At 43.6% G+C, this 15175-nt stretch overlaps 1 protein-coding gene across 4 annotated transcripts in view; it reads right to left on the bottom strand.

Moving 5' to 3' along the window:
- Dgkh (diacylglycerol kinase eta) overlaps positions 1-14238 on the bottom strand; it is a 208161-nt gene extending 193923 nt beyond the window's left edge. Inside the window, exons 1-2 of one of the 4 annotated variants that reach the window (XM_052190878.1) lie at positions 14016-14238; positions 13187-13223 (exon numbers count right to left, since the gene is read on the bottom strand). In XM_052190878.1, coding sequence (XP_052046838.1) covers positions 13187-13223; positions 14016-14095 — 117 coding nt within the window. In that variant the 5' untranslated portion in view covers positions 14096-14238. The remainder of the gene's footprint in view (positions 1-13186; positions 13224-14015) is intronic. The other 3 variants (XM_052190884.1, XM_052190882.1, XM_052190880.1) reach the window with 3 other exon arrangements.
- Between the last annotated feature and the right edge of the window lie 937 nt (positions 14239-15175).

The following is a 15175-nucleotide window of genomic DNA, read 5'->3' as shown; positions in this document are numbered from 1 at the left end:
TGCAATAGAAATCTACTGTGCCTACCACAGGCCACCCTCTCCATGGTTCTCCCAAGATGGGAGTGCATAAAGAAGCAATGCAGTGAGCCTTTGGATTGTCTGGCTGGGGTAGGGGTAGGGTGGGGTGCTTTGATGCAGTCTCTGACTGAGCTGAGCTGAGCTAAGGATGATTAATTACCCTTGCTCTCTGTGTCTTGGAAGCAGAAAGGTTTTAATCTGACCCTTCCCTTTACTATTCCAATCTTGAGAGAGCAGCCCAGAGACCACAGTCAGCTTCTCCAAGGCCTTATCCAACTGTTTTTGCTCCTCATTCATCACCAAGTCTTTATCTTTTCCCAGCTATAACAGCCAGGTTTCAAAAGGTCACGAGCATCTTGCTGGTTGTCAAACCCAGTACTCAACTGACTTAATCTTTCCATACTAGCCGACCCTGTTGCCTTTGACCACTCCCTTCCCCTCTGACATACTTTCTTCTCTTGATTTCTCAGTTTACAAAGAACAGTGAGATTGTAGCCATCTCTTCTTTCTTCCTCATTGGCTCAACCTTTGAATATTGATGTGAGGCAGTGTTCAAGTGCAGGGCGTGCTCTCTGTCTATTCTTCTGGGTTCTTCCATTTGTCTGCAGTTGTCCTTCAAGTTAATGCTAATGGGACCTGTGTTTCCAATCCTGTCTTCTTTCACCCTGCATCCTCATGTATTTGATGGGAACGAGAGATAGAAACTGGATCTGGCACTTTAGCAGGAAATGTCATTGGTTTTTGTCTTGGTCAGAAGTCAAAAATGGCAGAAAGGGGCTTTGGTTCCTGCTCTAGAGGTCTTGTCTCTATTCTCCTTTTATACACCTAGATGAGCACCAATGCCTAAGGACCTATCTATATGTAAGGGTGTGACCAAAATTGAGAGGCAAATGGATACAGCATTGGTGAACCAACTGGCCAGCTCATCTCCCATGCCTCATTAGTTTCTTCCATAAGTCCTTTAAGAGGCCCCCAGACCAGCCCTTAGGTGGGAACCCAGGTCCAGGAACCCTCTTCTGCTCTCCAGGAGCTCTGCTTGCTAGCAGTCATCACCTGTGAGCCTAGACCGCAGCAGCTCTTATAAAGGAAAACATTTACTTAGGGATGGCTTACAAGTTCAGAGATTTCATCCATTATCATCATGGTGGGGCGCATGGTGGCCCATAGGGAGACATGAGGCTGTGTGTTCTACATCGAAAGCTGCAAGCACCAGAGCTACTGGGTCTGGCTTGAGTTTCTGAAACCTCAAAGCCCATCCCCAGAAACACACTTCCTCCAACAAGGCCAGTTTCTAATAGTGCTACTCCCTATGAGCCTTTGGGGATCATTTTTATTCAAACCAGCACATAGTCAGAGCAAAGTTTCAAACGCATAATTTGGATCACTATCAGTTGTCTGATTAGCATTTACCACTTAATATGTTTGTGAGGTTATCTGAAATTCTTCCATTATAAAACTTGCAATGCTCTGTCTCCACGTACTCTGACCTTATCACACACACTCTTTGTCCTGCTCTCTAATCACAATGCCCTTTAGGTTCAGTAAGGATCCCAAGCGTCTCCCTGGCCTGGATGTGGTACAAGGCGTTCCCTTTGGCACCAAGGCTCCTTCCCCAGCTTCACAGGGCTGCTCCTTTCCCTTTAGCATCGTCTCGCTTGGAGGTTGTCTCTACCACTGAAACTAAATCGTCATTCTCCACTTCTCATCCCCTTTCTACACTCTCTGCACTATCTAATGCTATATTGTCTTCTTGCTTATTCGAATGTTAAGAGTATCAGCTACTTTTAGTGCAGAGTATAAGCATCCAATCAATAATGCTTTTGTTCACTGCCTAGTTCTCAGTGATTCCCAGTAAATTACTGTTAAACAAATGTTTTGTACCATTGTCTCAACTACTGCTCAAAGTGATTAGATACATATATACAAACACACACACACAAACACACACATTTGTGTATATGTATTGTCTTCATTTAAATCACAAAACAACTCTGGAGCCAGGTAGAAATATTTTACTGATTAGAAGAATGTAGCCCAAGAGGCCACAGCCCCAGGATGCTGTGGTTTCTTCCAGGTAACCTACCTTCAACATCTCTGCTGCTACTCATGACAGTTCACTGTGTGGTCAAGGCTGCCTGTCTCAGGTCTATCAGTATAACACCCAGGAATGAGAGAGAGAAAGACACCAGAGGAAGTCAAAAGAGCTTAAGTCCACATTGTAGGCTTGTGAACAGTGGTGCGTTGGAGAAGGGTGGGTCTCTATGAACACCACAGTCTGCAATCCACAGTGGCAAGAAGACAGCTGGGTTCAACATGACTAAGTAGCTAATGTTGTCTCAAACTTGGGGAGCTGGATTTCAAGTAGTTTATTTGAGTCATATTTAAGCATAACACAATTTGGTGACATTTTTCCCTGGTGTCTTAGTTAGGGTTTCTATTACTATGATGAAACACCACAACCAAAAGCAAGTTGGGAAGGAAAGGTTTCATTTGGCTTACACTTTCACTGTTCATCATCAAAGGAAGTCAGGGCAGGAACCTGGATGCAGGAGCTGATGCAGAGGCCATGAAGGGGTGCTTCTTACTGGATTGCTCCCATGGCTTGCTCAGCCTGCTTTCTTATGGAACCCAGGACCATCAGACTAGGGGTAGCCTCAGCCACAGTGGGCTGGGCCCTCCCTCCATCAATAAACAATTAAGAAAATGCCATACACTGTAGCCTGTAGCCTACAGGCTTGCCCACAGTCCTTCAACCCCTTAAATGACTTTAGTTTGCATCAAGTTGACATAAGACATATCCAGCATACCAGATGTAACTACTTTGAAACTCTCTGTAAAGTACATGTGATAACTTCCATAAAGATGGGTTATATAGATTGACTGAGAAAAAGGAGCTTATGATAGGGGTCTGGGGAAGGGTCCAATGTGGTTTCCCACCACACGGATAGTGCAAAGGTCCCCATGCTAGAATGCTCAGCTGCTCCCAGTATTCTGGATAGATAATAAGTTACTCATTCCTTCTCTTGAAGGAACAACCTCATATGCTAACTTTCCAGTTTTCCCTATTGTTTATCTGCCTTCCACAGCACATGCCTGTAAAATTAGCTATTAAGAGGTTCAAAAGAAGATCACCATGAATTTGAGGCCACTTTGGGCTAGGCCATTCTGATTGGGCTTTAAAAAATATACCAAGTGCCCAGGAGGGTATTTGTCCATCCCTACCATTCTCCAACACTAATGGGGATGGAGGACATGAGGCCAAGTGCCCGCCCGCCCACATTCCATTGGGAGAGCTCCATCCTGCACACCTGAACGTGTATTCTGGGTGGGTCCCCAGGGCCCATGATGCATTGCCTCTCTCAGTTAATGCAAGCTGTTACAAAGAAATAGCACAGACTAGGGATTTATAGGACCCTAGGAACTGATTTCTTGTTGGTCCAGAGGCTGAAAAGTTCAAGATCAAGGTAGTTTGGTGGTTAGCAGGGGATAGCCTTCTTCTGTAGACAGTGCTTCTCACTGTGCCTTTCACAGAAAAAGGGTTACAGAGCACCCTTGAGCCTCCATGTAAGGAAGCTAATCTCTTTAGGATGGCTGCTTTCTCTAAGAGCTCTGTCTCTTCATACCATCACACTGAAGATAGCCAGTCAACATAAGGGTTGGGATGGGACACAGACATTCAGATCATAGCACGGGAGTTCAAGTCTCTCAGGGGTTCCAGGTGACCTTGCTATTGCCTTTCTGGGTACAGTGTTTAAAAGAACTTCTCATCCTTTTGGACAAGGTTCCTGTCAGCAGGGATTCTATACAATCCATTCTCTGAACTCTTCTACTCATGTCTTCTTAATCCCGAATTTACAGGAAACACCCTTACCTTCCAGTCCCACGGGGACACCGATCATTGGTTATTTCCTGTGGCCCTGTTCTGACCTCTATGACCTCAAGGCATGACCTTTCCTCCTCCAGTTTCTAGAATCATCTAAATCTAAGACTATTTCTTAGATATCAGCTGCTGTCTGTAATCGCCTTTGTTGCTCTGTTGGACACCACCTAATGCCACAAGTTTCTGAGTCAAGTTGACCAACCAAAGCCCTTCAAGCACTGTGTGTGTGTGTGTGTGTGTGTGTTTGTGAATGTGTATATGTATGTGTGTATATGTGTGTGAGAATGTGAGTATGAGTGTGTGTGAGTGTGTGCCCAACACTGCTGATGCTTGGAATTCGATGATTTACTCTTCCCCCTGCTAAAGGAGATGCGACCTTAATCAGATCAGCTCCCTGCCCAACTTCAGGATCTCAGTGTAAGAAACACCAAATGTGAGTCTTTTCTATCAAATATTATAAAATTTGTGATTAGGACAAGGAATTCAAATCTTTTTGTATTTCCTCCCTAGCTTGCAAATGTTTTACTCTCCCTACCTCCTCACACAGTAAAACATTTGTTTACATAGAAGCCCACTGTTATATTCCAGGAATTTGATGGCCAGGAGCACTGATCCCTTTCCCCTTCCTTCACTTCCAGTGCACTAATTCTTTTCAGACTAGCCAATTATATTAAGACTGTGAAGTTGTTGGATACCAGCCAATGGGAAAAGGCCATAGTTATCACCTGACTCAGAATAAAAACCAAGTGTACTTCCTGTCTCTGTGTGTTCATTCTTCCCAGCATACCTTCTTGGTCAAGAGTAAAGTTTCCTTTGTTCAGGCTCTTCAGGTAGTGTGCTGATCTCTTTATTTGCAATCCTGAATTTATTTCCAACACCAGGACTCTTTGATCCCTAGCTGCAGTCTAGGTTTATGCAACATCCCTGGGGCTTTCCAGGAGTCCTGCTGTCAAGCCACAGGGACAACTGTGCCTAGTCTTTCTGCTTCCTTCTCTGACTACCTTCCCACAAAATTATAGGGAGCAGAAAGCTGTGACTGCAATCAACCTGGCACATGTCTTCAAGCATCCAGAGAGGCTGCTGGTGGCCCACAGGCCTTCCCACAGTGGAACACCACCCTGGCTCCTGTCTGAGCCCTGGATCTGCTCATGATGTTGTCAATGATAGGAGAGCAGTAAGAAGTATTTATAGAAAGAAGTGTGGCCTGGGGCAACGAAGCTACAGCTAACAATTAAGAAGCCACAATTCTCATACACACTGACAGCAGAGAGACGTTCTTGTCAACTTTCTGTTAATGTAAAATAAAAATACCCAAGATAATTAACTTAGAAAGAGAAAATGTTTATTTTGGCTCACTGTTTGGAAGATTCTAGCTCATCACCAAAAGGCTCTATTGCTTTAGGCCTGAGGCACCACAGTGGAACAGAGGAAGCCTGTTCACCTCATGGCTGGAATACAAAAGAGAAAGGAAGAGACTGGGGTTTGATACCCCACACCCTTCAAAGTGACACCTGCAATGACATATGCTCCCAGTAGGCCCCACAACCTTGAAGATTCCCTACTGTTCCAACACTACCTTCTTTTGATTTTTGGTTTTCTGAGACAGGGTTTCTCTGTGTAGTCCTTGCTGTCCTGAAACTCACTCTGTAGACCAGGCTGGCCTCAAACTCAAGATCCACCTGCCTCTGCTTCCCAAGTGCTGGCATTAAAGGTGTGCACCACCCTGCCTGGCTTTGATACTGACATTCTAAGGAGCAAGACTTTAACACATGGACCTCTGGGTGTCAGGAAGGGCCAAACTGTAGTGTAGCCATGTTGAATCTCACTTTTCATTGTGGCTGCTATTTTTTCCTTAGACACAGTATTCTTTCTGACATGGTCTTCCCATGTGTTGTGGACAGCCAGCGGCAAATAAAGCTCAAGTAGGGAGAGTGAACCTGGAGCTCAGTTTAATTTTGCCTGTGGGGACAGATATCAACAATTCCACCCTTTTTTCACAGGGGAGGGATCCTGAGCATTGGCGTGTATCCTGGGAAGTTTTCTTCTTCCCCCAGAATTCACCCTCATGTATAGAATAGAGTTTAAGCACATGCATACTACATACAAGACTCTGAGCAATTTAACTTGACTTGTTCTTTTCGTATGCATCCATGTGTATTCATGTGTGTGTGTGTACATGTATGTAGAGACCGTCAGTCAACTTCGATATTTTTCTTTGCTGAGGTTGCTCGTTTGCTCCTATCATAATGCTAAATACCCAAGGTCTAGTTGCCCCAGGGACAAGAGAATCCACACTTACAATGTGGCTTTGCTCCTTATTTTAAAACTATTGGTTAAATAAGATGCCGACAGCTAATAGCTGGGCAGAAGAGACATAGGGATGGTTTGGGGTTCCCAGACTTGAAGTCAGATGAGGACCACAAAAAGGGAGAGAAGAAGGTAGAGAGAGGAGGAAGCCACCATAGGGAAGGTGAATGAAAATAGAGGCATGAGGGCTAGCCAACTGGAGTTAAGGGCTGCCCAAATAGAACATGGCAAACTATAACTTGGGGTTATTGATGGGGAAGTAGATATCTAATAGCATAGTGGATATATGTCTGTCCAGTTTTAGTGCTAACTGGGGATTATTATAAATATAAAGGTTGTATGTCTCTTAACTGGGAACTGAATAATCAAAGGTGGGATAGAAGCTCCTGGATGAGATTAAGTATGTTCTATGTCCCTCAACCCCTCTCAGTGTAGAGGTGAATTAGTTGTTCTATGCTCCCCACCCTCTGGATTTGCAAATCAAAGACAAACACAGGCTGGCTTAATTTTGATATGCCTTGACTAGCTCAATGGTAGGGCACTCCTAAAACTCCTCGAAGCCAGCAAACACTCCTCTCCAGCATTCCTGACTTAACACCTCCTAAAGCTATATTTTAACTTTTCTGCCCTGGCTCCTTCTGGCCAGCCCCCTATCTTTGCTGCCCAAGAAGCTTCTGGGGACCGCTTTCCTTCTTGTACATATATTTCAGCCATTACTTCCTCCTATTCCTTCCTGGCATGTCCTATCCTATCCCTTCTCCTTCTTTTCCCTCCCCGTGTTCTTCCTCACCCCAACCTAGAAGTCCTACCTCTTTCATCCTGCCCAGTCATTGGTCATTGGCTCTTTATTGATCAATCAGAAATTAGGAACATGGAGCTTTATCATTAAGGCACACAGAGTCCCAATTTTGGGGGCCAAAATTAAGACAAAGCATTAGAACCAATTCCTTACATCTCTACCTTAGGTTTTTGTTTCTTTTTGAGCCAGAGCCTCTAACTGAATCTGGGAGACACACCCTCACCTCCCAGACTTGTGTCTCTGATTGCCATGGAGTCGTTAACCTTGGAGGAGAGGACCTTCCTCAAAGGAGGAACATGGAGTAAAATATACAAACAAGCCTTTAGCTCACAGCAACAATTGACAGTAGTGGAGGCCCACACCCTGCTGGCTCTATTCCAGGGGCAGGAACCATGTCATGCTGTCCCTCGCACATGGCCAAGCAGGACAGGACACCGCTTGTTTGACTAGCAGTACTCATGCCCCAAGATCCAAGAGCAGCACATATACGTGGGTTTCTTTTAATAGCACACCCTCTTGGAGTCTTTCACTTAGCTTTTCTTCCTCTGTAGAAACACAACTTATCTTTCACTCTATCACGGGGTATTCACCAGGGAAGACTGCTTGGATATGGATTTAAGCCAATCGAAAGTCTTTACTAGCTGAACAGTGACTACATGGGATGTTCAGGATCCCAGTGTAGCCCCAAGCCTTTCCCACGGGGAGCTTTTAAACACAAAAAAAACCATGTCCTGGGTTGACATACGTCAGTTAACAAGAACAGTTAGTCAGAAGCAGAACAACAGAAGCAAGATTCATATATTTAAAGACTTTCCCTAACTATAGACTTTGATGAATTACGTCTTTGTTTTCATTTTGGCAGGTGGTGCTGCCTGCATGCTGAGTTTTGTAGCCTGAGTGGTGCTTTCATTATGGAGTCAGTTGAGTTAAGGTCTGGGGGTCTGCTACAGTTTTGATGAACACATGATATTGTACACACTTTGGGGGGACAGTGTGATGTGTCCCTTCTGTTATACATTCTGTACTGATCCAGTAGGCGTAATTAGTCCCTCTATCACCTCATTTACCATTTCTTGGCAGCTCTTTTATCTGATCCTCTGAGTGTTAGAGGGAGTAGCAGGAACTTTACATCCAGCTTGGGAGGGTTTAAACACCCTACAAGATCTCTCATCTTTGCCTACTATTGTGCATAGATGTATTTTCCAATATGATGTCAAAGTTTAGCTATCTATAATTTACATTGACAAGATGCTCTCTAGAGGACTTAAAAGTGTTCTTTGTGCAAATATTTGTAAGTGACTTTACCATTTGTTGGAAGAAATGGATGCAATCTATTTTAACTCCATTCTACTGTTTCCCAACTGACTTCTATAAGGTTCTACTGATGAACAGACAGGAGCTGCAGCTCTCTGACTGGTGTGTCTATACGTCACTACCTCATTTGTGTGCTGCTTACAATAACCTTAAAGGCCTTCCTCAACAAATATAATTTTACATAGCTGATGATTCCACACTATGAATAAGAATCTGTGTTAGGTGACGTGGAGCCTGCCTGTGTTTCACCACTGATGATGCTGAGAAAAAAAGACACAGCTTGAGCCAGACTGAACTTCCCAGTGTGTGGGAGGCTCACTCAGGCTCCTTCTCAAGACCTTGGCTTAGAAAAACCAAACCAGACCAAACAGGAAGATACCTGAGCTAATGATTGAACTGGTGTTAGATCCTCAGACTGCAGTCCATTTAAGAATTAAGAAATATTTTTATTAAATTAATAATTTAATTAATTATATGTACTGTCAAAATATGATATATATATATATATATATATATATATATATCCTCTTTCTCCCTTAATCCATTCCCTTCCCAACTTACTCTGAATTTTGGCCTCTTTTTCTTTTATCATTGTGATAATATCACACACACATACACACACACAGATATTTAGATGTATAAATATCTAATTTAGTTGTATAAATACAACATGTATATGATTTTATGCCTAATCACTTGGTATTGGATAACAGGTTAGGAGTATCATCCTTGGGGAAAACTGATTTTAACTAATTTTATGAATTCTTTGTAAAAATTTCTATTTTGGAGCATTTTGAGGCTTATTTCATTAACTGGTTTAATAAACTTTTAGGCAAATGGGTAATTCTCAGCCTATTCCATGAGACAGATAGATGTTTTAGGCTAGTCCCACAGTGTAGCAAATTATTTTTATCTACCTGTTCTCATGATAAAGCAATCAGCATGTTTTATACTTCTTTACTCTCTTGGGTTTTTAAAACATGAGTACAAAGAAGAAATCAGGCCAAATATAAATTACATCTTTTATTATTATTTATTTGTTCACTTATTATGCTTATTTCTTTATTGTGAAACAGGGTCTCTCTATGTCTCCCTGGCTGGACTTGAACTCTGTGTATAGACTGAGTTGACTTGGAACTTGTATCAATCTTCCTGTCTTTCCATTGAGTTCCAAGATTACAGGCATGAACCACTGGGCCCAGCAGTTTGGTGTATTTGAGAATTCATGTGTGATGGAGATATTACACTGTATTATCTAACAGTCTGTGAATGACTCTTTTACTTTTTGACTTATATAGTCCTAGAAGTTAATCAACCTTCTTACAAATGCCAGAATCTCCTTTTTTATGGATCTATAATGTTCTGTTCCAGAGGATACGTCTTCTTAATCCATTCCTCTGATGAGGGACTGCTGTTTCTTTGTTGTCTAAATGTGCAGTCTCTGTGGTAAACACCACAACCAAAAACAGGCTCATATGTGCAAATGTTTGCTCCCCAGTTAGAGGAATTGTTTGGGAAGGGTTAGAGGTGCGGCCTTGCTGGAGGAAGAGTGTCACAAGGGGTGGGCTTTGAAGTTTCAAAAGTCCAAGTCAGTATCAGTGTCAGTCTCTTTCTCCCTACAGATCAGGATGTGAGGAAGGTCTTAGTCATTGCTCTAGCACCAGGCCTGCCTGTCTGCAACCATATTCCCCACCATGATAACCATGGACTCTCTGAAACTCGAAGCAAGGCCCCGGTTAAAAGTTTTATTGTATAAGTTGCCTTGCTTATGGTGTGCCATCACAGCAATAAAAAGTGACTACTACAGGCAGGAAACAGTTTATCTCAGGCTACAGTTATAGACCTGAGCTGAAGTCAGGGCTAGAGGCCATGGAAGAGGCACTGCTTACAGGCTTGCTCCTCATGGCTTGTTCAGCCTGCTTTCTTATACCACTGAGGACCACCTGCCCAGGCAGTCCACTTTTCCCAGTGGGCTGGGCCCTAACGCATCAATGCTTAATCTAGAAAAAGCTCCACAGACTTACCTAACAGACCAATATGAGACAATTGTCTCAAACACCTCATGACGAAGCTCTCTCTACTTCTTATTTTTTTATTTTTTTGAGGAACCGCCATGCTGTTTTGCCTAATGGTTCCACCGATTTACATTCTTGCCTGGAGTGCACATGGCTCTCCCTTGATGGACAGTGGACTGTGCCACCAGAGAGCCATGACAACCGGTCACATAGCATAGAGTTCTCCATGGTAATGGGATATCTAGATAGCCTCTGAGTCTTTAGCAAATGAGCTTCCCTTCCTAGGTACCCCTTTCTGTGAAAGATATTTAATCTCTAGTTCACCCAGAGTAAGACATGCACATCTTTATCTGCCATGAATAAAACAATTTGGACAAGCAAGGGCTGTCTTCTTCATCAAGGAACAGGGGTGGGAGAGTAGGGGGGTAGCGGAGGAGGACCTTTGTCATACAGAGGTGCACCTAAGTCCCTCAGTACTCCTGGCACTCACTTAGACGTAAGCGGCATTCCCCCATACTGGGCTCATACAGGGCCTGCTGGCTCCCAGTCCTAACTCCTTGATGTCCCTAGCAGTGTCTGGTTATACGAGGTGATTGGAACCACCATTTTCAACTCCTCATGGTTCCCAGCAGTGTCTGGGTGCACAGGAGTTTGAGAACCACAGCCTCCATCTGAACCCCCGCTGTTCTCAGCCAGAGAAACACTGGCTGGGGCCCCTATATTAGACTGTGTTTCATCTTCCCTGAGCACTGTGGCTCAGTACCCCAGGGACTAAGAAGAAACACAGCCTACTACCCGAGTTTTGCCTCCCTTGAGAGGCACGCTGGTGGCATTCCAAAACCCCAACAGCAATACTGTCACCAGTGCTTGATCTCTCTGCTCTGTTTGGGATATCTGTACTCAAAGGTCTGAGCACACTGTGTGACTCATTGTGTGTATCACTGTGTGTATCACCGTGTGTATCACTGTGTGTATCACCGTGTATATCACTGTAGTTGATTTGCACTTCCTTGGTGCTTAGAAATATCAAGCATTTTTCATATAAATGAATATTTAGAGTCCTACTTGCTATCTTGTACCATTATACATCCTAATAGATTTAATAATTGGATATGTTAAATGATTTTTTTTCAATTGGAATGTGTTACTTAGGGTTTCTGGATGCAATACCATAAGCAAAGTAAGTTGGGAAGCAAGTTATTTGGCTTACACTTCCACATCGTAGTTCGTCATGGAAGGAACTCAAACAGGACAGGAAGGAACCTGGAGGCAGGAGCTGATGCCGAGGCCATGGAGAAATGCTGCTTTCTGGCTTGCTCCTCATGACTTGCTCAACCTGCTTTCTTATAGAACTTAGGGCCCAGCCCAGCCCGGGGATGGCCCCACCTACAATGAGCTGGGCCCTCCTCCATCAATCTAATTAAGAAAATGTCCTATAGGCGTGCCCACAGCCTGATCTTGCGGAGGCCTTTTCTCCATTGAGGTTCCCTCCTCTCAGATAACTTTAGCTGGTGTCAAGTTGACATAAAGCTCGTCAGCACAGAATTGTTCTGGACAAGGAGTTAATTTTATAATGAAAGCCGTTATTCACCGGGCAGTGGTGGTGCACGCCTTTAATCCCAGCACTTGGGAGGCAGAGGCAGGCAGATTTCTGAGTTCAAGGCCAGCCTGGTGTACAGAGTGAGTTCCAGGACAGCCAGGGCTACACAGAGAAACCCTGTCTTGAAACCTGCCCTCCCCCACAAAAAAGAGAAAGCAGTGATTCAATGAGCTCGTGTCCCTAGAGTTCAATGACATTAGCAAGTCCCTATCATCACAAACTCCTGTGCTCTTAACAGTACATTCTTTGAATCAGTGGTTGGTATCTGGTGGTGTTTCCCTAACAGCCAGAAGACCAGGGCCTCCAATCTGATCTGCTTGTGGAAGTCACTCTCTAACCCACTGGTAAACATCTGCAGCTTCCTTCATAGCTCTCCACACAGCCACAGTCCCTTTGAAACCTACAAAACCACTGCAAGAAAAAAAACCTAGGAGCTGAGGTTGCTCTGAATTAATCTTGTGGTGAAGAAATAAACAGAGTGGAGTGCTTCCTCCATCTCTGGCCCACAAAGATCAGCAAACATCTGGAAAAGGGAACACGCAATGCAACATGAAATCTCAGGAAGGAAACCACTGGAAACAATTTGTCCTTAGTCGAGAACTCTTTCTTGAATGTCTGGAGGACTATTTGGGACGTCAGCTGGTCCATCACTCCAGTTGTGAAGATGTGATATTTAATGGAAGTAGATGATAGAAGAGGGGTGTCATTCAAAGTTTCAAAACCCCAAAGGGTTTTAATGTCACAGATGAGAACACAGGCAAGCCCAAGAGCAAAGGCATCTATCTTTTAAATTCCTTCTCACAACTACTGCATCACAATGTCACTCTGTTGGATTTGGTTATTTCTCATGGTGCTGGTTGTGGCTGTGTATAGTGCAGTGCTGTCTTTTATAAATATAAAAGCTGAAAGATGTTTTCAGTACACTCTACATCTACAAAAACCTTCAGCAAAGTGGCTGGAGGCTCACTGGTAGAGTACTTGCATGCCCTGGACTCCAGACTCCGAAACACAAACAAGATCAATAACAACAAACCAATGAACACATGAACCATAAAAACTGCACAGCATTGGGCTGCAGAAGGAGACAATAAACTTAAATAATTTACTGTGGCAGAAAAGGTAGTTAAGCCCCTAGGTAAATATTACTGTCATGAGATCCAGGGCACAGAAAGATAATTAAAAACTGTTTCTGAATAAAATTTAACATTTGTTATAATATTAACCGACAAGTAATATACAAATTTGGTACATACCAGGGAACTCAGCAAATGTTCATTTCTTTCCTTCTGTCTATCAAAAGAATCAGGACCAAAAAAAGAAAACAAAAGAGAAAAGACATCAGTTTTTGTTTTTGTTTTTAACAGTGTTCCTATAGGTCAGATTGACCTCAAACTCACTGCATGTCAAGGGTGAACTTCTGATCACTGTATGTCTACTCATAGAGTTCTGGGATTATAGACCTGAGTCACCGTCCCTACCTTACAAGGTACTAAGGGTTGAAACAAGAACTTTGTATATGCTAGGCAGACAGTCAACAAACTATGCTATATCCCAGCCCGGAAAAATGCCACATTTTACAACAACAACAACAAAGACAAGTACATTTCTAGATAGTTGGCAACAACTTTTTTACTAACCTGAGACAAGAGTTGGTTTGTTGTTTTATTAAAATTGTTGCCCCACAATGAAGGAAAAAAATTAAAGCTTAAACTAATATGAAAAAGTGAAACTAGTTGACAATAGTCTTGAGAAGGAAGTGTCTGGTTTGGACTCAGGAAAAAGTTCACTCAGGTAGAGAGCCCCTTGGGTCTGCGTGGGTAAAGGAGACCTGGGTGCCTGGGGGAAGAACAGGCCCAGAGGCTGTCTTCCGGCAGACTTGACAGGAGAAAAGAGATGTCTGGGTTCTGGGCCAACTTTGCTGAGTTCTTGGAGAAAATCTTCATGCCTGCAAAGGGTGAAACCTAAAGATACTGCTCAAGGTGACAAGGCTTGCTCTGAGGCTATGGTAGCTGATATAGAATTATGTTCCTCTTAGAGGCAATAAGATAGGAACGAAAGAAGAAAGAAGACCCAGGTACTCACAAAAGTCTGTCGTCTGCTGTCTTCCTGCTTTGTTTTGAATACTGTCCAAAGATCAAGAGTGAAAACCGAGGCTTGTTCATTGGGAATGTAGCAAGGGAACTGGGTGAGATGCGGTCTGAGCAGACAGCCCGAGAGAAACCAGCATATGAGCAGAAGGCAGCGGAACGAAAGGAAGTATGAGCTACAGGATATTGCACATCTTGCAGAGAGCAGAAGTGAGGCAAGAAAGAAGGGCCCTGGAGGGGCAGCAGGCTCAAGGAAGAATGAGTAGATGAAGAGGAGGAAGAGGAGGAGAAGGAGGAGGAGGTGGTGGTAGAAGAGAAAGGAGAGGAGGAAGAGGAGGAAGAGGGAGAGGAGGAAGAGAAGAAACAAATTGTTTGTCTGTGATTGCCAAGGAAGGTGTGGAGGCCCAGTCGCTTGTTTCATTACAAATGTGAAACTTAAGTACAGCTCAACACTGGCTTCTGTATAAATATCATACAGTTTTTTGTTTAGCATATAAGATTCTTTGTAAAAACACATTCTTTTAAAAAAATTCATACCGTTCAAAATGTCAAGAATAATAGGCTGTATAGATGATGACTATATGATCCCTAGCCACTTCAAGGCTCAGGGAACAGTATTGAAGAGGCTGTGGAAAGAATGAGTGTAAAACCTGAAGACTGGAGAGGCGTAGTGTGAGAGGCTGGCCTCTGAACATGACATGACCGTTACACACACACATTCACAGTAGCCGTGTTTACCCGTGCAAGTCCTTCACAAGATCCAGGGAGTTAGACATTCCATTGTGGAGGGGGGAGGGCATCCCAATACCCCAACCCCTAGCTGAGTTGCTAATGGCAACTGATAACTGCTAAAGGACAGAGTGTCACTTTTCTTTGAGAAAGGTAGCCATTGGCAGGTTTCCCACACCCCTGTGTGTGACCCAGCAGACATGCACATATACAGGCAGCACCAGTTGGACTTAGTGGGTTATTTTATTAAACCACATGAAGTTGGGAGGGATATAAGAGACTTGTTGAGGGGAAGGGTAGTGGTGGAAGGGTATGGGAGACATATTGGGGGCAGGAGATGGTGCTGGCCGGGCTGGAGGGAGTGACTAAGGGATGGATATAACCAAGATATATTGTATACACATATGAATTTATTATTATAGGTTA

Source organism: Apodemus sylvaticus, chromosome 8 (genome assembly GCF_947179515.1).
Source record: "Apodemus sylvaticus chromosome 8, mApoSyl1.1, whole genome shotgun sequence".
In the NCBI taxonomy this organism is placed as follows: domain Eukaryota; kingdom Metazoa; phylum Chordata; class Mammalia; order Rodentia; family Muridae; genus Apodemus; species Apodemus sylvaticus.
This window is presented reverse-complemented; position numbering and strand designations above follow the sequence as displayed.